Here is a 27,531-nt window from a genome sequence, read left to right as displayed (position 1 = left end):
GTGTGTTGCAGCACTTTTTAACGCACCTCATACCCATTGCAATGATGGGGTGCGTCAAAAACGTTGTCGAACGCATTCGAAAATGCTGTAAAACATCACATTTAAAAACATGGCGGTTTTACAAACGCCTTAGGCTGCGCTCACACAGCCCACTTTTTACCGCGATTATCACGGCGTTTAATCTCATTACAACCACTTTCAGTGGGGCTTCGCAGACCTGTGCCGGAATGTGGCGTTTCTAACGCCGTGATTTTTGAGCGCTATTTGTTTTATTTTTGTGCATTTTTAGCCTTTTTTAAAGCACGTTATCACCCATCACAATGATAGGGTGTGTTAAAAAACACTGTCAAGTGCCGTACTACGTCAACAAAATCTCTGTCAAATGTCGCGATTTTGAACGCGGCGTTTGGCGGACACGTGTGAGAGCAGCCTCAAACACCGCACTGATTTCAATGGGGCCTCGCAGACCAGTGTTCGAACAATTCATTTTTTGGAGCGCTGTCTGCTCTATTTTACTGCTTTTCATCGCACCTCATCACCCATCCCAACGACGGGGTGCGTTAAAAACCGCGGTCAAACACTGTAACGTAATACTGCGGTTTCACGCTGCGTCGTCTGAACAGAGCAGCCTTCAGCGTGCATTCACACGGGCGCTTTGCGGGTTTCGTTCACAAGTGTGTGCACTTTTGCATATTTACGCACCCCATCTGCTTTATACCGTATCTTGACGCATAAATATGCGCAACGATAGGAGATGCCGCATTTTTTAACGCAACCGAAATATGCTGCAAAATTACGTAAATGTGAATGAATCCATTGAAATCAATTCACAAGAATTGCGCACGAAAAAAACAGGCATAAGCAGGCAGCGTATGTACGCTCGTGCGAATGAGCCCTAACGGATCCATTTTTAAATAAACATGTGCAGAAGGTTAGAAATACAAAACTGATCCGTGAAAAAAAAAAAACGGAAATGGAGGCAACCTGAAACAAAGTGATAGAAGTTGTCCATTTTTTCATAGGATCCGTCTACTCAACCCGTTAAGAAAACGGAAATCATGGTTTTCATCTGAATTTCATTTTGCTTTTCATTCCATTTTTTTTTTTTTAAACGGATCCGTTGATAACGCGTTCAAACCGCTGATGCGAATGGCGCCTAACATTGTATTGTACTTATTTGCAGAATTTTGATGCTGATTCCCTTAACCGAAATTCCACAACTACCCTGTTTCCCTGAAAATAAGACATAGCATGATTTTTCCAGAATTTTTGAGGATGCAAAATGATTTTTCAGGCTTTTTGAGGATGCTTGAAATATAAGCCCTACTCCAAAATTAAACCCTACTAACAGTGGATTAAAAAAGTCAATTTAAATAGTGTCCAAGCAGCTATACATGTAAAAAAGTTAAACCTTTTTAAACAAAAACTAATATAAGACACTGTCTTATTTTTGGGGAAACACGGTCGTATGCGAAGTATGAAAGAAACCGGCCCTATAGGTTTCCCCAAATGCACCTGGCATTTACATGTATAGCTGTCTTGCCTATGCCCATAAATGCCAATAAAATCCACATAGTAACCCGTTCCCATTGTGGGAACATGCCGGGTTCGCCGACATTCCCTTTCGCACACTGATGATTAATCCCTACGATGAGGTCTGTATATTAGCTCCTGACGTGTGTGATGATATCTCGCTGCACACATACTATTATAGAGCATCATCTAATAAGTTGGTACCAGCTCCCTCCTCCCCGCCTCCTCCTGGATTGGGGTCTAGCAGGCAATTGGTTTGCATTGCAGGAGCTGGATGGGAGCAGGGAGTGAATCAGCTGTATTCTTTACCCATAATGCAGACAGCCTGACGTCAGTTGGCAGCGCAGGGAGGAGGGGGAGCAGCGCCAGCCTCCTATTCCCACACTTACAGCAGAGCTGGGAGGTGCCTCTGTCTGCTAGCACCACCATCATCATCACTACCTCTATAATGAGATGGAGGGGTTCCTCTGACATCTACGCAGGGGACCATCATCATCATTAAGGATCACCCCACGACCAACGCAGGTGTGTTCCATCCATATTAGCAAGGAAAATCAGTTGTCATCCAGGGTATCCTTGCAGGGTGGGGGAGGGAGGAAGGAATCAGGTGCATAGACCCTATAGAGTAGCAGGAAAAATGCATTTTTCTTAGCCGAGCCCTGGCCATCTTCAAGATGGAGGAGATTCCCTTATAGAGGATCCTCTTCTTATTTATACGTACCATAGGACTGATAGAAATTACTGCTCACCGGCAATATAGTAAATATCCCAACGGATGTGGGTACCGGGGGAGATATATATATAATGAGGCTTCCTGAAGGCTGCACGTTCTTCTAGCTAAGGATCCCGCGTCTATATATATGCATTATATACAGAATATATTCATAGAGACCAATCTGCCATCGGCGCTTGTTATCGCTGGTCAGCAAGGCCACAATGGTGATACTGATAGGACGTTAGGAGAGATACATCGGGGGTTAGAAGAGCAGCCGGGTCACTGAAGTCATTCTTGTTTTTGCAGATGGAGACTAGTGCTGCATCGCATTGGCAGAGATAGGAACCCACACAGTGGTGACAGAAGGCCCGAACACGGGGTGCAAAGGCAATTCATGTAAATAATGTACTTGCATCCGTGTATTTAGCTTCACGTAGGGATCACGTTCCCGCTAACGACTAAAATAAACCATCAGCTAATCTTGAGATCCTGCTATATGTATACTGACCCAATCTATTAGGGAATTCTATTACTTCTTACCAACCCAAATTGTAACTTGAACCCAAGTTGTCTTACAAGACAAAGTCAATGTATCTCATTCCTCCCAAGGAAGGGTAGTCATAGCTGTAAGAAAAGGGGTTTCATTGACTTATCAATAAGAATTAGTTCCCCGATTTCATTGACTGCCAAGGACTATTCTTCAAGATGATGGAGATACAGATCGATGATGGGGTGGTGTACCAGGACGACTATTGTTCTGGGTCGGTTATGTCAGAAAGGGTGTCGGGGCTGGCGAATAGCATTTACAGAGAGTTTGAGCGCTTGATCCAATGCTACGATGAGGAGGTGGTGAAAGAGTTGATGCCGCTGGTGGTCAACGTCCTGGAGAACCTTGACGCTGTCTTGACGGAGAACCAAGAACATGAGGTGGAGTTGGAGCTCCTGAAGGAGGATAATGAGCAGTTGCTGACGCAGTATGAGCGGGAGAAGGCCCTCAGGAAGCAGGCCGAGGAGGTGGGTACCGGGGTCATGTATTGTCCTTGCTATGTTTTGTTTTGGTCACTGGTGCAAAGAGCTAGCACTCTATTGTCTTGTGTGGAGGACATGAGTAACATTCAGTGAGTGAAGATGCAGCCCTTCGGGACTGTGATCACATCGACCGCATCTTCTCAGAGGCTTATGGTCTTTATATAGGCTCTGCTATATAGGTGAAATCTCAGATCAGTCTAAGTACAATTTTAAAGTCCTTCTATTCTTCTTAAGCAATTGTCATCAGGGAAGATTTACGGGATTTTGGTGTTTGAGATTACCCAGATTAAGCATAGACGTAACAATGTATCTACTATCAGATGAGCGCAACAATATAGGAATGGTCTACGATAACCTTCAGTGGTGGAAACCATTTTCGATGGTCGTTCTAGTCATATCGGATGTTCTTTACACTTTAAAGGGGGTACCAATGCCTGTTATCTGCTCCCACAGAGACATATGATAGGGTTAGTTGGGGGACATGTGCTGAGATTCCTCTTAACCGCTTATAGGAGATATTCACCCAGATTCTTAGACACTGGGCCTCATTTATCGATAGAAGCGGAGGCAAAGATTTGGTGGTGTTGCAATCAATGAGATCTCTTCTTTCTAGTATCTGATTGGTCACTGGGTAACGCCGCCACTTTCCCTGCTGATGACGTAGTATTCATAAGTGTGTCTTGTGTCCATGCAATATGGTTGGAGTCTAAGACGTCTTGTGTTGGAGTGCTTGAATACAAGGTCAAAAGGGGTCCAAGTGCTTTACCCAGTACTTCCGCTCTACTCTGAGATGGAGAAGACAGCTAAAGATGGAATCTAGAGATGAGCGAGCATACTCGTTAAGGCAATTTACTCGAGAGAGCATTGCCTTTTTCGAGTACCTGCTGGCTCGTCCCTAAAGATTCGGAGGGGCCACGGGGGTGAGCAGGGGGTTGTGGAGGGGATCGGGAGGGAGGGAGAGAAATCTCTCTCACTCTCCACCCCGCTCCCCTCCGCCGCCCCCGCAGCCCCCCCCCCCCCCCCCGAATCTTCAGGGACGAGCCAGCAGGTACTCGAAAAAGGCGATGCTCTCTCGAGTAAATCGCCTTAACGAGTATGCTCGCTCATCTCTAATGGAAGAGGATGCCCTCAGAAGACAGTTCTTGTCCATAGGCCCTATTTGGGCCTATGGATGTCATAGGGGTGTCCCCTTCTAGAGACCCTCCAACTCTAAAGGTGCTTTCTGCAAGACGGACTGAAATCTGCAGCTGCGGAATTCTGCTCCAATACCTACATGTCTACATTTAGATTTTAGTGCCTATTTCTCCACGTCTTTCAGTACCGTCATACAGAATAATTCTGCTCATGTGAAAGCATCCTATAAGGGCGCCTTCACACTGGTGTTTTTCTTGTGTGTTTTTTTTTTTCACGCGATTTTGCTGCGTTTTTTTAACGCACAAGTCAATAGGACTAAATAATGTTAAAAACGCATCACACCAAAAATCGCAATGCGTTTTTAACATTAGAAAGTCCAACTGACTTGTGCGTTAAAAAAACGCAACAAAATGGCGTGAGAAAAACGCCAGCGGAAAGGGGCCCTTAGGCTGCCTTCACACTGGCGAGAAAATCGTACGATTTGTGAGCGATGCAATAGCGTTAGAAAACATAGAATTATGAAACCCATGCTTTTCAATGGCTTCATTTGCAATGTTTTAACTTGCGATGTTGCGAGATTTCAAAATCACTGCCTGCTCTTTTTTATTGCCCATATTTCCCTATGGAGCCTCCGTTTAATTGCAATGCACAAACTTGCGATGGTCATGTGATGCGTTTTTAACATTGGAAACTCCTATTGTCTATCGCGGATGTCCCATGTGCAGAACTCTGACCCGGAAAATCACACTTCTGCACGTTTCCGCATTATGAAGTGACATGGAATTTCTCGCTCAGATTTTGTTTATTGGCAGGGCTAATTCCACTTGCAGATCTGCTCCAAAAACCATGCAAAAATCTGCTGATTTTGATGCAAATTTCAGGTAGAACTCACCGCCAAAATTTGTGCTGCGAATTCTGCAGTGTGAACATACCCTGAAGGACCTTTCACACGTGCAGAACATTTCTTCAGGATGCAGCTATATAGGCAGCTTAATCTGCTGCAGGTATCTGTCTGCTGCATAACCCACAATGCATGCATGCAGATTGTGGTGCACAACTTTCTGAATCTTTAGGTGCATCTTGCAGAAATATTCCCATAAAGTGAAAGGTCCCTAATAGTTAGCCATTAGTATTGGCTCCTGCCCTGGTGGACCCAGCTCGACCATGTATTATATTGTTGCCCATTTATTTCAATCGCACAATGTAATACTACAATTCTGAAATTACCGGGGATTCCAGGATCAGCCAATCATCAAGGCAGCTTCCTTTTTTTTTGTTTGGAGAAGGCGCTTGCTTGGCAGGACCACTCCTTTAAAGGAATTGTCCAGGTCTGAACTATTTAAGTCATCAATAGTTGAGCGGTGCATCCGCCACTCAGATGCCCCGATGGTCAGCTATTCTCTGGAGCACTGTCATTGTGGACGAAGTTGAACCCCGACAGTCCTGTATACATTGCAGCGGCCCAGGCTGGTAATACAGGCACAGTTCCCATTTAATTCAATATACAATAATACTAACTTGGGCCGCGGCAATGTGTATGGAGCTCTCAGCCCACTGATAGTGTCTGAGTCCCAAGTGGTGGACCCCTGAAATCAACTATTGATGATCCACCCTAAGGATAAGTCATCAATAATTCAGACCTTCTCAACCCCTTTAAGAGTAATCAAACTAGACACTCAAAAAACCCAGTACTGTCAATGTCAATTCGCAAGCAACCACTCAGCAGATTAAAGACTGTTATGCGTGAGTCTGTAACATACCCCAATGTAGAAGTTATCTACATAGGAATACCTATAGCACTGTGGGTATTAGTGTAGCTTGTCTCCACCACAGTTATGGGTGGAGACATGGGTTGTGCTGCGGGAGCTGAAGGGAACGCTCCCAGCTCCGGATTGGCTGCAGGAGACACAGACCTCTCTGGCCCCCTGCTCCCGCTGTGGCTGACTGTCTCCCGCTGATAGGCGCTACCCTACTGGGAGATGTGCAGGTGCTGTTCCTGAGACCCCCTGTGCCATAATTTGGCCTGCCGTCCACTCAGCTGACAGCTGTCATTCACCCCCCGGCGCTTAGCCTCCTTCCGTCGCCGCTCCTGTCTGCACAGCAGCGCTCACAGACTCTGCTCCCTTCCCCAGCTGTCACAGGTGCCTCTGCCAAGAGCCCGACAGACACACACACGGGAAGCTGAGTAGCCCTCAGCGGACGCATTCCCCAGCACTCCCTTCCCCAGCTCTCAGGTGCGCAACGGCGATAGGCCGCGAGACACACACAGGGGAGCAGAGTAGCCCTTAGTAGACGCATCCCCTGAAGCTGTGGAGAGCTGCAGAACAGCTTGATCCACAGCGGTGAGCAGCGCTACAGCAGGGGGGGAGGACAGTCTTGCTGTTGGCAGGACGCCAATATATGGGACAGTGAGAGCAGCGGGGTCTGCGCGGCAAATCAGAGCCGAGAGGTGGAGATGGCAGAGCAGTGGAGACAGCAAATCAACGGGACACTGCCAAATGCTGGGTGCATACGGCACATGACAGAACAAACACAGATAGCAGGCAAGCGGGGAAAGCCAATCACAAGCTGGGGGCATCACCTGCATGTCAACCCAGCTGAATTATGTCTCGACCCCTAACATCCGGTGGAGACATAATACAACAGTACCAGCACTGTGCATGGTATATCCTATAATCTATATATTTCAAAGTGATCTCTAGTTTCCTGCTCCAACTTTGTGCTTGCATTATGTGACAACAATCCTAAGTCCCCCCAGACTAGAAAGACCCTCATATACTTTTGAGTGGATCTTCATATAGATCTTTTGGGAATGTTCACAAGTGACAATTTGTTGCAGAATTTCTGTGACTGTCCCATATGTCTGACATATAAAGAACAGATTGTCAATCGTAGACATTTGTGCAACACGTCTGAAGCATGAAGACATAGCCTTGTAGTTGTCCTCTGTGATAGCAGCTGTCACAATGTATGCACAACCATCATGCAACAAAGTATAAAGACCTGGAGGAGGGAGGGGGGGGGGGGGGGGCACAAATGCAGTATATTCACACATGGCAGATTTGTTGCAGAAATATCTGTGACTGTTCCACACTGTGAATGGAGTTGTAAATGTGGCATGTACATGGATTTTTGCAATCCCTACTGAAATGAATGTGGCAGGATTTCTACAGTAAGCTTGCCACGTAGACTAGGGCTTTGCAGGTTTTACTGGCTGCCAATTGACATTGGGTTGAGGCATTCCCTGTCTAAAGACAGAACAGTACAACAGTATAATGATATGTGCACCGTGTCTAGATTTAGTATTGCTGTCCACCATCATAGCCTTATGGGTAGCTGTGTGATCCAGTGTAATGAGATACCGTATATATAATTGCTCGGCACCCGAATAAAAATAGGGACAATCCTTGTGCACCCTGGCAGATGTTTAAGTGATAAACCACACCTGTAGCCCCACCTAATCTCGTTCAGTGCCCTCCTTTGTAATAGTGCCCCATTGTGTCTCACATACTTTCAATATGCCTTCTTTATGTGGCACACAGTAGTAGTGCCCCACAAGCGCAGTAAAAATGCTCTCAGTAATGCCTCCCAAAAGTAGTAAAGATGCCTCCAGTAGTTGAACCCAAATGCAGTAAAGATGCCGCTTGTAGTGTCCCCAATTGCAATAAAGATGCCCTCTGTAGTGCCCCCAAATGTATTAGAGATGCCCTTAGTAATGCCCCCCCAAATGCAGTAAAAATGCTACCAGTGTTGCCCCCCACACAATAAAGATGCCCCCAGTAACATAGTATGTAAGGCTGAAAAAAGACATCTGTCCATCAAGTAGTGCCACCATATAGTATAGATGCACTCAGTAATGCCCATACAGTAAAGATGCCCCCTAATCTAGATAGCTCTTCTCAACTTGAGACCTGCTGTATGAAGGAAGCGCCAACGCAGAGCTAATGAGGAAGGCAGAGGAGATGACATGAGGGACTGTCCTGCTGAGTCCACGATTTTGGGAGCTCTGTCTACAGATGGAGTAGTTGAATACTGAATGGCAAATCTGCTTATTTACCCTGTGGATCACCATATTGATCATGACATATTTGCCATTCAGGACACTAGTAAAGCTGGATGAGAATTCTTTCATCAACCAGCTTTCTCTAAATCACTAAACAACTGAATAGAACTTGACTAAGGACAACTTAAAGGGGTATTCCAGCCAAAGCATTAATTCATTGGATTAATTGTAGACCAGGGAACTCCATTCCCCTCAGTCAGCCCCCCCACTGATCTAGCATTATTTACCTGTAATCAGATCAGAAATATTTTGCTGGAATGCCCCTTTAAGGATTGCATTCCAAATCTATGTACCCTCCCCTTCCATTGGCGTCCTTCTTTCCAGATCAGGTAGGAATATAGGGGGCGCTTTGACTACACGCCTCCACTAGAGCATGATGTATGACTTACCGCCCAGCCCTTAAAGGGCTTGTCCAGTTACTTTTTAAAATTAGATCAAAATGAGTTAAAACAATAAAACAAACGGTACTTACCCGTCCTCAGCTCCACGATCCAAGGCTGCAGCCCCACAATCCACCTGGTCTGTATTGACAGTGGAAGTCAGATGACCACTGCCCATCAATCAGACGCTGATGCCAGGAAAACAGGCGGCGATGCTCTGTCCTCTGATTGGCAGGCTACGTTCACCTGACTCCTGCTGTCATCACAGACCAGGAGGATCGTGAAACTGCAGAGCTGGATCTGGTGAGTATCATTTGTGTTATTGTTTTAACCCTTTCCAATCCACTGTCTGACGTCTAAAGACATTCTGATTGAAGTCATCCAGCAGGGTATTCTTACTGTATATTACTGGCCGCTCTGTTGTCGGGGGCCTCTCCAGCATGACACATACCGCAGTACTGGCTCTAGCCAGCAGATGGCACCATTGTAAAATGGCAGAAAGAGAAAGCCCTCTAGGAAACTCCTGAATCCAAAATTGGATTGCAAAGGGTTAAGGCATTTGGATTTAATTTTAAAAATTCCTTTTGTAACTGGACAACCCCTTTAAGGTAACGTCTCCGAGTTTTGTTTATTGAGCCCTTTGGAAGCACTCCAACCTTCACAAGTGACATATGTGACTATTGCCTCTCAGTGGCATGCTCTTATGTGGTCTTGGGTACATGTAGGAAAATTTCAGTTTACCCAACTGCACGGGTATTTACCCTGTTCGCTCTTTTCCTGTAACTTGTTAGGCCTGTGTCACATGAACTTATTTGCGCAATGTTTTGTACGCACGATACACAGTGAATAGAACTCATTGATTTCAATGCGTTCGTTCACATAAGTGTATTTTGTGCACGCATTTAGTTTGTGCAAATAATATGCAACATAGCACATATTAACCCTTTCCAATCCACTGTCTGACGTCTAAAGACATTCTATTTGAAGGCTGTACAGCTCTGATGTCGGAAGACATCCGGCAGGGTATTCTTACTGTACATTACTGGCCGCTCTGTTGTCAGGGGCCTCTCCAGCATGTCCCATACCACAGTACTGGCTCTACCCAGCAGATAGCGCTATTGTATAATGGCAGAAAGAGAAAACCCCTTAGGAAACCCTGAATCCAAAATTGGATTGCAAAGGGTTAAACTAACTTAATTGCCCATCTCAATGAATGGGAGTATGGTTGCGTGTCTTTTTGCATGCACAAAATGTACAATAAATCATGCACACGCAAATAAGCCACATCCATTGCACAAATGCATGCGTAAATGCGCTTATGCCCTTGTGACACCGGCCTTAGTTAGTAGGCGCTCAAGGTCTGATTATCACAGATAGATAGCTGTAAAGCTATATCATTTTTGTACTATTGATACAAATGACGCTTTGAAACAGAGTCTTTTTTTGTAAACTTTTTGAAAACTTTTTATTGTGGTTCTATCCTTCTTTTCGCTATTTGTATAACTTGCAAGTCTTTGGTCTACTTTGTAGCCTTTGTACATATTTTCTTGGTCTGTATGCTGCCTTTTGTTCAATAAGCTTGTTGGTTTGAAGTGGGGAAAAAAAAGAAATATGAAGCACTTATTGCAATTCACAGTTTGTTATGCCTTAACAGGAGCTGAGGTTATGGCAGCCATTCTACGCAACCTTAGTCAGTGGAGCCATTGGTTTTTTTGATCCCTTTTAATCGCAGAGGACAACCAGAAAGCGTTTGGCTATTTCTGTCAGCCCCATTGAAATGGATGGAGCAGCAGCTGCCCCAGTGCGACCTGCGCTCCATTCAGTGACATGGGAGAAGCAATCAGAAAGTGAGGAGGATTGGGGACAAGGACCCCCCATTGTCAGGATTGGTAGGGGACCCAGAAGTCAGACCTAAACCAATCCATCAGTTTTCACCTATCCAACCACTGGAGCTCCCACCAGTCCTGAGAATGGGGCATCCCGTTTCTCCATTCCTCCTTGCATCTGGGTGGCTTCTCCCACTCGCAGGGACGTCACTGAATGGACGGCTGGTTGCGCATGCAGCCACCAACCCATTAATTTCAAAGGGGCTAATGGAAATAGCTGAGCGCTTTGTACTCAGTTATCCCTGACAGTCCCATTGAAAATGCGACACTACACATGTGCAACCACCACTCCATTCAGTCTCCTCCTCACTGTGGGGGCTGCAGTAAGGAGGATGGCAAAACTTGACCCCTGTTCTTGGTATCACTGGTGGTCCTAACTGCCAGACCCCCATTGATCTATCAGTTTTCACCTATCCAGTGGATGGGTGAAAATTTTTTAAAAAGTCCCATAAGTGTAATAGCCCTTTAAGTGAAACAAGGGTTCAGCGATCCAGTCTCCACCCAGAACTGAGTTCTCTAATTTTGGTCAAACATTGGCTTTAAATAAACATAAATCAAAAGGTGGTATGGCCCCCACGGACCCCTTCCTGTATCATCTAATATAAAAAAAGTCAACCTAGAGCCACTTACCTGAACCCTGCGGGGGTTGAACCTGCAACCTTCAGGTCGTGAGCGAGAGCTTAGGACTGCATTCTGCTGCCTTAACACTCTGCGCCATAAGTGGCTAGTGACAACAATACAGTATCTCAGGATATATTACACCAGCACACTTTCCAAATCAATACTATACAGGACAATATGATATATATGGTGGCATGACCTCATTGGCAGTAAGGTCATATTACTTTTGCAGAAACGATCAGGAGCTTCAGACTACACCAGTGATCTATACTGCACTGGTAGACCCATAGCTTGGACACTACTGTATATATGAAGGCGCAAGCACACCAACACCAGCTGTCAAACGCCTTCACCTTGATTATAGTTGGCAAGTCATGTGGATGCCTGGAGATATAGGAATCAGCACAAACCCGGAAGATGCAAAGACGTCCAGCAATACACCGATCCAAATAAAGCTGAAGCTTTATATAATAGGACTTATAAAAACACATGCACAGAATTGACGCATTTCGAGCAACAATGGTGCTGGACTTCCTTGCATTTTCCAGCATGCAGGCTGTTGCGCTGGACCAACGAGCAGTATGCTAGCCCATCTAATCTCTTTATTCACAGACTACGGGTATTAAGTAGAACTTGTCAGCTCTCCAAACATTTGTTTTAGTATGTAATTGTATCCCCTAATCCCAGGGCATCTTTTCTTAGAAGTCTGCATTGGCACAGTTGCTCTGTTATCCCACCTGGAAATGTATTAATAAATTGACACCTGGGTGTTACCATTCCCCTTGTCAAAGGGGTGTGTCTATACACAGTCAGCACTGATTGGTCATTGTCAGAGTGTGTATGGTCACACCTCCATCTGGTAACACCCTTTCATACATTTCCAGGTGAAATAACAGGAACAGCAGAGTTCTAAGAAAAGACGCTCCACAATAGTTATTTCACGGAGCATACAATTACTTACTGAAATCCCCGTCTGGGAAGCTGACAGGTCCTCTCTGACTGCATTCTGCTGACAGCACTGGGAGGGCGGTAGCGGGTAATTTAATCTCTCCAGTTGCTTCCTATATGAATGGAAATGATTTGGGTAATAGAAGCTGAGATATGTGAGATGAGGAAGCGCCCAGCAAAGAATCAAATGGCCCCCTTTTTGGCATTGGTTAACATTACCACACTCCGAACCACCTTGTACAGGAGGAATTGGCGCTTATTTGCCCTTGTCTGCCCACACCCTTGTGTGTAGAAGATGTGGCAAGGACATCCCTTCAAAAGTTCTGCCTACCCCTTTAAAATAAAGAATGCAACCAATCTAGGGCATTGAGGACATTAAAGTATATAATCATGGTCTGCAAAAAATAACTCTATGTCTTGGATTCAGGGGTATACACAAAAATCAAAAGGCGCTGTAACAAAAAATCTGAATCAGCACCACTGGCCACTGAGAGCCCCACTGTCACGCAGCAGGTGTGGACACACTGCATTACTGACCAATTTGCTACTCCTGACGGCTAGATCAGAGTCCCCTGCTTTTAACTTTTTAAGGAATCTGGTCTTTACTGCTGGGGCTCCCAGGCCATTAGCCCAAGAGTAGTGTGAGTGCATTGGCAACTTACAGACAATAATGCGGGCAGCGCTCCACAATGTGGTATATGCAATGCCTCTAATAAGGCTAGCTGCATAAATAAGAATTAGACGGGACTGACCCATGCCCAGTGGAGGCTCCAGGGAAGGAACGCTCCACTAGCACCTTAAACATCCCGGTCAGCTCATCAGTGGGTGAAAACCGCTAACGCCCATCTTTATCCTGTGGATCCAGGAGAGCCGCTTAGGAACTGTATGCCGACTTTGTAAAGAAGTGGCATAGAAACAAATGTAGCACAAACCAAAAAGAAAAAAAGTATCCCTGCGCTCGTTATAGCAGGTGACTCAAGGTGACCACCGGTGGTATCCAATACAAATAAATTTATTCCGACAGACAATTCATAGATGCAACGCGTTTCGATGCTCTAAGGCAGGGGTCCCCAACTCCAGTCCCTGAGGACCACCAACAGGTCATGTTTTCAGGATATCCTATGGTAAGAACACCTGTGGCAATGTCCGAGGCACTGACAATAATTACATCACCTGTGCAACACTGAGGAAATCCTGAAAACATGACCTGTTGGCGGTCCCTGAGGACTGGAGTTGGGGTACACTGCTCTAAGGCGTCTTTTTCAAGCAACAGTGCATTGGCAACTGACACGGACAGGCCAAAGGCACCGTAGCGTGGTACCAGAGGGACTGGCAGAGACATAGTAGATATAGCAGATCAAGGTGAGGACAGGTGAAGTTCAAGCAATATTTAGAGACAGGCAGAATGTCTGAGCAGGCGACAATCAAACAAATTGTAGTCAAGGAACAGACCAAGATCAGGACAGGCAGAATTCAGGAGAGTTGGGTACACAGGCACGCGTCAAAACCAGGAGTCAAACTAGAAACAGAACACCTGCTTAGGCACCATCCAGTGTATGGGGTGTGCCTTATGTAACCCAGGAAGCATCAGGATTGGATATGGACAGGAAAGCTAGGTATGTGTGCTCCTTTAAGAGGCAGGTTGAGTAGGCTAAGGAAGCAGTTGGGAGCACGATGCATCATCAGAAGTCGAAAGGAGGGCAGTGGCCAGAACACACGCCAAACATATTACAGCTGTAGGACTAAAATAATTTGCAGGTTATTCTTAATACAGTGTATAGGGGAGCTTCTGCATTGATAAATTCTATAATTCTGATTGCATGCAGCCACCACTAGGGGGAGCTTACTATGAGGTTTTATACAGCTGGTGTTGAAGTGAGCTGAAAAAATCTGTATGCAGTGAGTCCCTTAATGGCGGCTGCTGACACTTGCTATAATAGTGTCACAGTAGGCAAGCGAAGCAATTCAGAGTCAAAATAGCCATCTGTAGTCATTTAGAAAAGACTAACACTAAGCAAATGTGACCAGACTGATGCTTCAGATGAACAATTCTATTGGATGTGACAGAGACTGCACAGAAGCCGGGAGCGATATATGTGTGTTGTATCATCATGAGGCTTCCCGCACATACATGGTGACTCATCTCATGGAGTATTTTGCAAAGTGGCCATGTCTTATGATGCGGCTGCAATTTTGTGTAAATGAACCTGGTAAACAGAGGTCTACATGCTAGGAGCGCAAATGCCGGAAGTAGAGACGTAGGGCTGCCAAGTGTCCAGAAATTCCTGGACAGTCCGTAAAAATAGGGCATTTTTTTCCAGTGTCCGTGAAAAAAATTGACGTGTCCGTGATTTTTTACGCGGGGCAAAAAAACCCACGCAAGCACGCTCCTATTGATTGCAGTGGGCAATGCAGTTAAATTAGTTCAATATGTGCTATGGTTGTGCGCAATACGTACGAAAATAGAACACGCTGCAAATTTTTTTGCGCTAACGAAATGCATGCGCAAAAACACTCATGTGAACGAACCCATTGATATCAGTGGGTACTGATCACTGCGTATTATCTGCACAAATTTTGCACGCACAATACGTAGCGCAAATGTACATTTAGTAACTTTTTATAAGGACACTTCAGGCAAGAATGAAATATTAGACTGTTGTACCAACGTGTATTCAAAAACCACTAGAGAGACAATCACTATGACAAGCATCCCGATAATGAAGAGGGAGTGGAAAAAAATCAAGCCTCCGGCGCAACCCGTTGGCGGTGTAAGATTTGGAGTCATAATAACAGCAATGATGCTTAATGAAGCGCCACTAATACTTTAACCCTTTCCCATCCAATTTAAATCCTGGTTTTCCTAGGGGGCTTACTCTTTTTCTGCCGTTCTACAACGGCGCTATCTGCTGGCTAAAGCCAGTACTGCATGTGGTGACACGATGGATAGGCTCCAGCAGCAGAGAGGCTGGCAATATACAGTAAGAGAACCCCGACAGACGTCTTCCAACATCAGAGCTGTACAGCCTTAAATCATAATGTCTTTAGAGGTCAGACAGTGGATTCGAAAGGGTTAAATTGCATTGTTTTGTTCCCTCCCTCTTCACCAAGGTTTCATAGGATTACCTGACCACTCAATCCATGACACCGCCTTTATAACGTCCTGCACACCAGTACTCCATCCGTTTTCTGGTGGTTCCTCTTTTTACTTCTTTCCTTTCGAGCATCCCTGTAACACAAGCGCAATTCTGACGCGATTCCACTGCGGATTTCTGACAGCTGCAGGTTTCTACCATGAAATTTCGCTTCAGTATACCGCAGATCCGCACACGGATTTATCCATTTCGTGGGATCTTATGCGTTGTTGACATATCATTAAACCAACTTCATTGGATAAAAACACACGACACCATTTTTGGGAGATTAAAGGCCGCGGTATTTTATTAAAGGGTTCCATTGGGGAGTTTTCCTCCCATAAACCAACATCATCTGTCGCTTATCGACATCGCATATAAACGTGATTGCGTATGCGCAGCATTTATCACCCATAGAGGACACTAGGGCTCTATCGCACATAATACGTGGTGACATGCGGCGTTCTTTTTACGTGCATATCATACGCAATAAAAAGACGCTAATGTGAGTGCTTCAATGAAAATCAACATGTACATTGTGCGTAATACACAATGAAATTACGCTTGTGTGAGCCTGCCCAAAGAGTAGTTAATTGTGTAAGGCCCCCTGCACACGGGCGTAAATTCCGTGGCGGGATTTCCCGCAGAATTTTTGCCCGTGGAAGCTGCCAAAGGATTGCGTTAGAAAATGCAATCCTAGGCGGATGGCCGCGATTTGTACGTGTGAAATTACATGCGAAAACAAATCGCGGCATGCTCTATTTCTGTAGGGTCTCGCAGAGGCCCACACGAAAATGTCACTGCCAGGCCACTGGCTCCGCTCTGCGCATGCGCCGGCTGACCGGCAGCCGACACATCACAGAGCCGGAGCCGCGGGAGCAGGTGAGTGCTGCACTGGTCCCTGCAGGGGCTCGGGTCGGGTCCCGCTGAGAAATCTCATCCAGATGGCTGGCTAATGCCGGGATTAGCGGCCGCAAGGCAGAATATGCGCTGCAAATCCGCTCCGTGTGAACCTAGCCTAAGTTTCTCAGACCAATATCGCACTTAAACGTGTAAAAACGGCCATAGGCAGCTTCACACGGGCATAAGCACATATGTCCTGCACATTTGCGCATGCATGTGTGTGTTTTAGGCCTCTCTCACACATAGACGTGGCAAAGTGTTGCGATTTTAGCGCACCCCATCATTGTGATGGGTGATGAGGTATGCTAAAGAGCTTAAAATAGACAAAGTCGCACTATTTTGTAGCGTTGCTACAATGCTACAAATCACATGTATGTGAAGCCCATGCTTTCCTATGGGTTCCTTCACACATGCAATGTTTTGTAGCATGCGACATCCCGACACAAAAACCTTGTGGGTCCGGCGATATGCCCGCGACTCATGAGGTTTTGTAGCCCATGTTTCCCTATGGACCTTCCTCTGTGTTGCATCGCACGAAAACACGATTTTTGTGCGGTGCGATGCAACTTTGACAGTAGGAAATCTTACTGTCAAAGCATAACCTAAGCCCTAGCTGCAGGAAAAAATTAAAAAAAGAATCATCCCCGGCGCATCTTCTCCCCGGGTCCCCGACACTATTCTCCTTCATCTCTTCTGGTCAGGGATTGAAAAATGCCCGCCTCCTAGCAGCACCAATCACAGCCAGCGCTAGATGACCCAATCACAGACATTCATCGAGCGCTGGCTCTGATTGGCTAAGCGTCAGCCAATCACAGCCAGCACTTCCACGAGGCGGGGATTTTTTAATCGCCGGCCAGAAGACATAAAAAACATTGCCGGGGACAGCAGACCCCGGACAGCGCTTCTAGGTGATGTATCCTTTTTTTAAAAATTCTGCAGCTAGGGTTTATTTGTGGGGTAGGACTTATATTTCAAGCCATCTCCTGAAAATCCTTGCATATGCTGCTACAAAGTGCATAACTCTGTAGAACCACATGCAACTTTGTAGCGCTATAAAATCGTGGTATGACCGCGAGAAACCGCAGCAATATTGCATGGACCAGAGATGCGACATCGCTGTGATTTTCTCACGGCGATGCCACGTCGGCTGTAGTTTCATTTAATAGTAATGATTTTTTTTTTAATAGAAAATTCAATATTTAATTAACGATAGTACTTTTCCTGGTAGTGATGCGCATAACGGAGACGGTATCCTGGTGTGCCCACTACAAACACCTATTGTCCCTCAGTGGGGGGATTGCCCTCCTTAGGGAGATCCGGTTACTGTGGCCGGCTAGTCTATAGGTTTGGTTTGCTACTACAGCAATGATGCATCATGGCCTGGTTAGTGAGCTGTGGAGCAATCTGGGTCCGACGGGGTTAATATGATGTAATAGTGCAGGAAGGCCGGTGATCAGTCTCCAGAGACATTATAGGCTTGGTCAGTTCTTTATTGGATTGCTCATGCTTTGTTTGCCCCAACTGTATCAGTCGGAAGAGAACAGTCAAGAAACATTAAATTTTAGTTTTTTTCCCCAAAGTTTATATTGTTTTGTACAATATACAGAAAATTAGTCATTGAGCTGTCCTCATCAGTCAGGGGGTTAAATATTGTATTGAGTTATATCTGTTTAATGGCCTTGTGGCGGGACGCACAACCCCGCTGAGAATGCAAGCTCAGGGCGAGATCCGCTTACAGCATCCCCAGCAAAAAGCTGATTTGGCTGGGGGAAGCCACAGCTAGCCTGACATTTCCCTGCAGTGGCAATGTAATACAGGGTGGGCTGCGGAAAAGTATCCCAGCACTACACGCTTATGAAAGCTGGCTAAAAGAAGATCTGCCATTATTGCCCGTGGCAACCAATCACAGCGCAGCTTTCATTTTACCTCAGCAGCTTCCATAAGAGTGTGGTGCTGGCATACTTTTCTATGGTTCAACCCTTATTACAGAATGGGCATTCATATGAATGGCCGTCCTGTCCGAGAAGGACAACAGGGGGTCGGAGAGGATGAGACTTGCTCTTATTGAGCAGCTCTCCATTCTGGGGCATAGAGGGAAGTCAGAGCAGAGAACCCTACTGTATGACGTTCGTGTACCCTATTAGGGCATGAACAGGGGACGCCATCTTGGGGTCTCATTGAAATCAGTGGGAGCTGTGCCTGTAATTACAAGAGTTGGCCACTACAGAGGGTCAGAGCAGCGGCTTCCTCTCCGACCCCTTTGTATAGCGGTGCTGACAGCATGAGCCCGCTCAGCTGATTGGCTGGGTTTGTGAGCCATGCATCCCTGCCGATCAACTACTGATGAGGGCATCAGTAATGTGTGTGCCTGGCAAACCCCTTTAATAATAATAGTGCCCTCAAAATAGTAAGTGGCCTCTTAAGTAGTAACTTGCCCCAAGTGCCACCTTAGTCATAACTGTGCCCACAATTGCCTGTTTAATATTAAAAGTACCCCAAGGCCCCCCTTGCTAGTAATTACACTCTCAAGTGCCTTTTTAGTAATGACTGTGCCCCCAATGGCCCTCTATATGCCCTTTCATTTACTAATGACACTGTCCCCAAAAGCAAAGAAAAATTAAACGATACTTACCTAGTCATGACGGCGCAGAGTCCCGCTTCTGGCCTGGCGCAGGTGGCGCTCTGACATTGGCCGCCTGACATTTTGACTTGCGGTGCAGCATGTCATGACTCCAGCAAAGGAACACATTGGCTACTGAACAAGCACAGATGCCAAGAGAGGAAAGTGGTCAATGTGGAAATTAGGACACCCAGTGGCCCCAAAGACCCGCTAGGGGCCTGGCTTAGGGGGTCAGTGGTGGTCACTGCAGTGAGACCCCCACCGATCATAAAGTTATCTCTGATCTTGTGGATAGGGGACAACTTTCGATTTTGGGATAACCCCTTTAAGGCGAGGTTTACACTGTGTTTCAGTCTTCACCCAGCCGTTCCGTCCCAGGGTTCCATCTTAATTACCGAAAATAACCTCCAAGCAGAACTGTAGGTTGTCATCACTGCAACGGAGACAAAAGCTGCCATTTTTTTGTCTCCGTTTGAGCGGATTTCTGTTCATTTCCAGTATTTGTGTGGGACAGAATAACGCAGTTGACTACTCTATTCTGTCTTTCAGAAATGCCGAAAAATAACAAAACTTCCTCAAACGGAGACCAAAACTTTCAGCCTTGGTCTCCTTTTTAGTAGTGACATCCTATGGACTAATACATGTCATTACTGTGAGAACACGAGTACGGGATGCATAAAGAAGAATGGCGCTAAGGAAGTGAATGAGGTTTTATTTGCATGGCATTTGCAAGACTGTATCCTGGAAACAAGACATACTTTGTATAATTCAGCCGTTCTTGCTCGGCTGCGGTGCTCAGAACCTTTATCTCTTTGTATCCATCTTTGTTTTATTGCTCCCAAGCATCTTAAATAGAAGATAACGCAACTTCTCAAATACAGGATGGACCATAGAAAAGTATCCCCTTAATGAAAATCTGTCTGTGTTGTCCATAGCAGCCAATCACAGAGCAGCTTTCATTTTACATCAACAGCATAAGAAATGACAGCTGGACTGTGATTGGTTGTTAAGGGCAACAAAGACAGATTTTCTTTTAGACTGCTTGTCTGGTGCCGGAATACTTTTTCATGACTCAGCTTGTAGTTTTGATCAAAAATCTCCTGCCGTTTTGTGTATTCAGCTTCAATGCAGACCTATGTGTCTCCATGATTACAGACTACAAACAAACCCTGTGTAGTCTGATCCTGCCGCCGCACTCTTTTCTAACTATAGGACATTCAGTGTAAACATAGCCAACAATGAAACGATAAATCGTTTGCTTTTCGTTAATTGTTCATTCTATGCAGGCATAGAAATCATCGTTGGCTCATTCACTAATCATTTGGTTTAAATAGCGATCATTCAGTCGTTCTCATTCAGTTATACAGTGTATGTGAACGAGCCAGCCATGTATCTGCCTGTATAAACAAGCTGCCCTAGCGAACCTTTTAGAGACCGAGTGCCGAAACTGCAACCAAAACCCACATATTTATCGCAAAGTGCCAACACATCAGGGGGCGGGGCTTATCACAACGTACGATTTTACCCCCGTCGTTCTAGAAAGGACAGGGCCGCTTCAAAATAGACAGCAGGCAGATTTTCACTGCTTTTTGGATGCGGAAATACTGCAGAATGTCCTCCAGATGTGGAAAATTCTGCAGCATTTCCGCATCCAAAAAGCAGTCAAAATCTGCACCCTGCCTATTTTAAAACAACCTTGTCACCCCACAGCGGTCCCCAGTAGTAATAGCGACACCCCACAGCGGCCCCCAGTAGTAATAGCGACACCCCACAGCGGCCCCCAGTAGTAATAGCAACACCCCACAGCGGCCCCCAGTAGTAATAGCAACACCCCACAGCGGCCCCCAGTAGTAATAGCAACACCCCACAGAGGGTCCCCTGCAGAATCTTTGCAATCGCTCTCAGCCTCGCCGGCCGATGCTCACGCCCGCCGCTCTCGGCCTTTCCGCAGTCCTCTGCACCCAGCCAATCAGAAGCTGGGGGCATGAATCAGTTGGGTGACAGGTGTATTATGACGCCACTTACTTCTAGTGGCGACATAATACACCAGTACCGAGGAGACGTCGGGATGGGGATGGGGAGGATCCCGGCTGCACACTCACTTCACAGTGTGCAACGGGAACGGTACTGCTAGCAGCGCAGCTGAGTGAATGCTGGCAGGGGAGCTGCGGCCCCTGCTGGCATTCACAAGTGGTGAGCGGCCGATGGTGGCGCATGCCAGTAGGGAGGGCCCTGCGTGCCGCCTCTGGCACGCGTGCCACAGGTTCTCCACTACTGGTCTATACGGACCCTTACAGCCGCTATACTTTCTGTGAACTACGTGCATTTACAGCTGCATACAAGTTGGTGAAATGTACCATTTGGCTGATACCAGCGACAAACTTCAAGGTCATGATCGCTTTTTTACTTCCCCCTGATGAAGTGTCTGAAGCCAACTGGCGTTCAATTTTTCATCCTTCAATAGAAGGAAAAAATCATTTTCTAGCTTGGTGCAGGGGGAATTGGATTAAATTGCATATTTGCACAGGGCCATGGGGAGAAATAAATGGGGTCAATCTGATGTTAGAAGAGTGCCAGTGCCGTTCTGCCATCAGGGGGTAATGAATGGCTGCAGCTTGTTGCATGGTCAACGGCTTGAGGCTATAGATTAGAGATGACTAATGGTGATGGAGATGGCGGCTGACTGCAGCTTCATCTACTCATCCACTAACCATCATGCAGATGAAATGTGTCGATGTTCAATCTAACAGCGCAAGCAAACGTTTATACTAAACCCCAGATATGGAACCGTATACATAGAACAGTGCAGACCTGCTAGTCACAGACTAGGAAAATGTAAAGTGGCTTTCCAGTTATATAGAAATAAAACTTTTGTATAAAGGAAAGCAATGCAACATCCCCATATACTTTGTACAACTCTGCATCACTATCAATCTCTCTGCTTGCTTACAGTGAATGGAAACATTCATGTTCTCTTCTAGAGCCTGAAAAACTGACCTGATCATGTCCAACATACACAAATGGTCAACTCGTTACAAGAGCGAGCCCTGATACACTGTAGCAAACCTCACATCAGTCCATCCATATGGCCCTTTCATTAGAAACACCGTCCCTTTTTTTATGGATTGAGCTTCCCAGTATGGATATTAGAGCTGTGACCCCGGAGTGCAGAATAAAATCAAGTGACAAGTTCTCTGGGGATCAGTTTTAGTGTGAATCCACATTATGGTTCATTCTACAAAAATGTCTCTCATGTGCGCGCATATACACATACGCCTGTGTAAAGCCGGCTAACCCTGGAACAAACTATTCCAATGTAGCTAAAACAGGAGAAAAGACTAGAAAAAGGTAAAAACGAAGGCCCAAGAAAGAGAAGGGAGAGAAAAGGAGAGAAGAGAGAAAGCTGACCGGTAAGAAGAAAGAAGGAAAAAGATAAGAACAGACACCTGCCTAAATGTTAAATCCCACTCGGCTCGCATAGATCAACCATGACTGTTAGAATTTGGTACAGGCAGCATGAATCGTTGAACCCTTCCTGTCAGGCTGGTGGAGTAATGGTCTGTAGAATGTTTTCCCGGTACACCATGGGTCTCTGATACTTGTGGATGGACCTGACAACACCTTTCTGTGGGTCTGAAGGCCAAAGAAGGTTCAAATGGGGGTCTGTAAAAAGGTGACCATTCAGTCTTCTATCCATCCATCTATCTTTCTTCGATGCATTCAGTTGACCGCTGCACCAATCCTAGAAATTAGCTGAGCAAGCAATTAAAAGTCATTGTGGCTGAGGAAGCAGCTGTGCCTCTGGTTCACATTGTGAATTATTCATTGCAGGTACTATTACCTCCCTGCATCCTCCCTCACACATGGGGATCCGCTCCACCTCATTAAGGCTGCCCAGCCCTCTATAGAATATGGAATGTAGACTTGAAAGTTCTAGAAGTTCTACAAAGACAAATCATTTGGATGCCTGTTGAAATGGTTAAATGGTTACAGTTGTAGCTACAGCTCCTTGAACTCTTGTGGGCTTATATGTGGGGGAATATGCTGGGGAATTGCGTAAATAGCAATATCTAATATTAAAGTGATCCTCTGGTTTTAGGCCAAAATTCATTCCCAGGACGGGAGGGGCAGTGGGATATATTGCTTGCAAGTGTTTTTCTCTTTGCCACTCTGATCCACCGGTTTCAGGCCCTGATTTTGGCCATCCAAGATGGCTGCAGCAGTTTTCTAACTTTCTATTGCAAACTGTGCACTTCTCTCTGATTGGCCACTGCTGATCACATGAGCGGCTCTGACCAATCAAAGAGCAGGTGTAGCATATTAGTAGTCTGTTACTACTAATTTATTATTAGGGATTAGGTAGTCAAAAGATTGTGTCTACCAACTTGGACGGCAGAAAACAGGACCCAGGTCCGACAGATCAGATGTCAGAGAGGAACAAGTGCAGGTAATATACCCCCCCTCCCACTTTCAGGAATTTTGTCCTGAAACCAGAGGGTTGCTTTAAGTGATTACAGAACCATTTGTAGACTGCAGAATTCATTGATAGGGTTCACACTACAGGCTGTCATCAAATTAAATGGTGTTAAAGATGGCCAGTTCAGATGGCCGTATATCCAGGCAGTGTGTGACAACCTATGAGGCATTTTACATGCATGATTTTGCCCACGGACCAAGGGGGAGGGGCGGGACGGAGCAGAAGCTTAGCAGAGCTAGTCGTGCTAAACTCCCTCCCCAGCCTATGGATGCTGCTGGGGAGGGGGAGGGACTTTATCAACGCGAGCAGCTGCTAAACACCCTCCCCCTTCCCTGACAGCTCTCATGGGCTCCCATAGGAGTCTATGGGAACAGCCATCGTATTCCGGCAAAAGATAGGACAAGACCCCTATCTTTTCTGTCCAGCCAATTTTACACACATCTTCGCAAATGCATTGGAATTCATCGGTAGTCTGGTTTGGATTACACCCCTACTCATAATGCAAGGCCTGTCGAAAGGTCAGATATTGGCTCATAAAGTAGTTACCTTTTCAACAGGTAGCGCTGTTGAGGCATTTTCCCAAAATTTATTTGCTTGTCCAGGATTTCAAAAACAGCACTACCCATCTACAGGTTGTATATGGTATTGCAGCTCAATCCCATTCATTTCCTTAGAGCTGAACTGCAGTACCTGACACAACCTATGGACAGGTGTGGCACTGTTTCTGGAGGAAAGCATCCATGTTTTTCTAATTCCGAACAAGCCCTTGAAGACTATTAACTAGAGTAACAAAGCAGATAGGAAGAGGCAGGAATGAATGATACATTCAAATGGAAATTCAAGAACCGTTGGAGCGTAGACAATGAGCCTCAGGGTAAATCAATGCTTCTGTATGTCCACAGTTCATTGAGTCCGAAAAAAATCAATGTATTCAGGTTTACAGTTATAGCGAGACCTGCTGATCGGCAGGCGTTCAATACCAAAAACGGTTACTGCTAATTAGTGGTTTAAGAGAGATAGAGGGAGATTACAATCATTTTGCATGATGTCAAGGACTAGACACAAGTCATTGGATATCCCCACCATCTCCAGCCAAGCCTCCAACTCCTAAGAGTGATGATATTGGTATGTGTCCCCCTGAGATTATGACACAGAAGCTAATTAGCGATTGTACCAGATGGTTATGTGTGCGTCTTCTCATCTAGATTCTGGCAGTACAATATCATTACCTCCAGACCAATTGGTGATGAGGTAATAACTTTCAGTTTTACTACAGGCTGTAAGGCAAGAGGGTTTTCTTTAGCAGGCTTCACTGTACTGTATTCTGTTTTGCTGACATCTAGTGGCCAATAAGAAAACTATAATATTTTTAATACAGATCCATATAATTAAGTAAAATCAACAAAAAGTAAATGAACAATTTTCTTTTTATTGACAATGCTGTATTTTAGGCATCATGCAGAGACGCTTCATATGGAGCAACAATAGGGCACCCAAAAAGTGCATTAGACTTTTACTGTACCTCCATATGCATGCTCTGATATTGTACGGAAGGAGTGTGAAATATCGTGTCGTAGTCCACTAAATGGTGTTTTTACAAAGCTTCTCCGTCCTAGAAGCATTACTTCTGTGGGAGGATAGCGCCATATATGTGGTAGCCGATTCTACCAGCACACAGTAAGCAGAGTTACTATTGAAAATGCAACAGTTTTCTGGCGCAGTTTATACTAAAAACTTACATTATGTGGTTTTAGACACTTTTGGACAGTTTGTACTTGTTCAACAAAGGAACGTGGCTTCATGAAAAGGGTTGTGGTTTAAATGTCTGCTAAAAATTGCACAAAATTTTTGTGGAAATTTAAGCATAATAGGGCTAGTTTCACACGAGAAAATTGCGGCAAAATCACATCTTTGTTTCCGTGATTTTTGAGCATCAGCGATGATTTTTCAGGGAACAGGACACAAGTTTCGTGCGTTGTGATATGATGAAAAGGAGGCTCCATAGGGAAACATGGGTGATAGAGAAAAAAAAAAAAAAAAAAATATATATATATATATATATGTATATATATATATATATATATATATGTATATATATATATATATATCGAAGAAAGATTTTTATTTAATTTTTTTCTCGCAACATCGTATGAGTGAAGGAAACCATTGAAAATGATTGGTTTCATAATTCTGTTTTATGACTCACTCTCACATCGCGCTAAAATCGCTTGCTTTTATAGTTCGTGTGAAGACAGCCTGGGGCCAGTTTCACACGGGCGATCATGATATTTCCGCGAGAAAATAGCGGTGATATCGCAGATTTGTTTCTGTGATTTTTTGGGAGCTATAGCAGTGCTTTTTCTTGTGAAAAATCGCGCATCGCTGCTTGCCGCGATTTTATCACGTGAAAGTCAATAAGAGTTTCTAATGTTAAATATGTATCCCATCGCACGAAGATCGCAAGTTCATGCTTTGCGACGTGATAAACAAGGAGGCTCCATAGGGAAACATGGGAGATAAAAAATAGCACATCGCAAAAAGATAGGGCATGACGCGATTTTTTTCTCTCGAAACATCACATCAGTGAAAACATCGCTAATGTGAAGGAAACCATTGAAATGCGTGGGTTTCACAAGCATGCGTTTCCCTATCCTCTTGCATTGCCTCCCTCATATCGCGCTCCCCTCCATGTGAAATACCAAGGAATGCGAGGCGCATCACTTCGGGGATGAAGGGATCCTCCAGTGCGGCTGTCATAGAAGATCACGGAGTTTCAACCATTGAAAGCAATGGGGCTGCGATGTGAGATCACGCAGCCAGATAGAACATGCTGCGATTTGTTTCCCACACAGTATCCCATCGTGGTGCGCGATAACATCGCTCATGTGTGTGACCCCATTCAAATCCATATGGTATTATTTGTTTTTTTCCTCCATATTTGTTTTCTTTTATATTGGGGGAATAAAGATCAGTATTTGCCCAATAGAAAATAATAAAAATATGGAGGCAAATACGGACTAAAAATTGATGGCATACGGATGTAGTGTATTTTGAAACACGTCCGTAATACGGATCCGTATTCTAGACATGGTTTTATACGCTTGTCTGAAACCAGCCTTAACCCATTAAGGACCAAGTATCGTAAATATACAGAAGGCAAGACAAGTATTTCAGGGTCCAGATGGTTGAAGGCCACATATAAAGGCATCGCGGGGACACACGTGGCCACCGGATTGCAGGTTGTGTATCTAAGCCTTAGATGAAAGGCTACACTGTGGCTGTATGTTGTGGCTACTTTGCCTCCTACTCCTGTCTATTGCTCAAGGTAGAAAAGAGAGAATGAAGCGGATGTCATGTGACAGCGGCTCAGTGTGACATACGAGATAGATCGTAGATAGAGATGAGCGAACGTACTCGGTAAGGCCGATTTCGCAATCGAGCTCCGCGATTTTCGAGTACTTCACTACTTGGGTGAAAAGTACTCAGGGGTGCTGTGTGGCGGGGCGTGGTGGAGCGGGGAGTAGCAGCGCGGAACAGGTGACAGCTATCTCTCCCTCTCCCCCCCACTCCCCTCTGCAATCCCCCGCTCACCCACAGCGCCCCCGAGTACTTTTCACCCGAGTAGTGAAGTACTTGAAAATCGCGGTGCTCGATTGCGAAATCGGCTTTACCGAGTACGTTCGCTCATCTCTAATCGTAGATGAGATTTCCAATCTCCATTTGAGACCGATGTCTTCTGTGATCAGTTATTGGGGACGATAATGTTAAATTCAGGTTTTCTTTGACGCAGAAATTTATTGAATTTGAAGATGCGCTGGAACAGGAGAAGAAAGACCTGCAGTACCAGGTGGAGACCCTGGAGTTCCAGTCCCGGCAGCAGGAGCTGAAGACCAAAAACTATGCTGACCAGAGTACGTGTTCTAGGAGGGTTCTATCCACTATCTGTGTATGAATCCACCCATTAGTATTACTGATTCCAATGACTACAATACTAAAATACAATAAGAGTTCATTTACGGCTGTGCTTTTGTTTTCTGTTTGACTGGATAGGCCGGTAATCCTAGTGTGCATGTGTTGCAATAAACATA

The 27,531-nt window shown here is 45.3% G+C and overlaps 1 protein-coding gene across 1 annotated transcript in view; it reads left to right on the top strand.

Moving 5' to 3' along the window:
• The first annotated feature begins 2,010 nt into the window (after positions 1-2,010).
• MAPK8IP3 (mitogen-activated protein kinase 8 interacting protein 3) overlaps positions 2,011-27,531 on the top strand; it is an 81,938-nt gene continuing 56,417 nt past the window's right edge. Inside the window, exons 1-2 of the mRNA XM_066576502.1 lie at positions 2,011-3,262; positions 27,234-27,354. Of these exons, the coding sequence (XP_066432599.1) occupies positions 2,954-3,262; positions 27,234-27,354 (430 nt within the window). The 5' untranslated portion in view covers positions 2,011-2,953. The remainder of the gene's footprint in view (positions 3,263-27,233; positions 27,355-27,531) is intronic.

This window comes from Eleutherodactylus coqui, chromosome 8, assembly GCF_035609145.1.
Source record: "Eleutherodactylus coqui strain aEleCoq1 chromosome 8, aEleCoq1.hap1, whole genome shotgun sequence".
NCBI lineage: Eukaryota > Metazoa > Chordata > Amphibia > Anura > Eleutherodactylidae > Eleutherodactylus > Eleutherodactylus coqui.
This window is presented reverse-complemented; position numbering and strand designations above follow the sequence as displayed.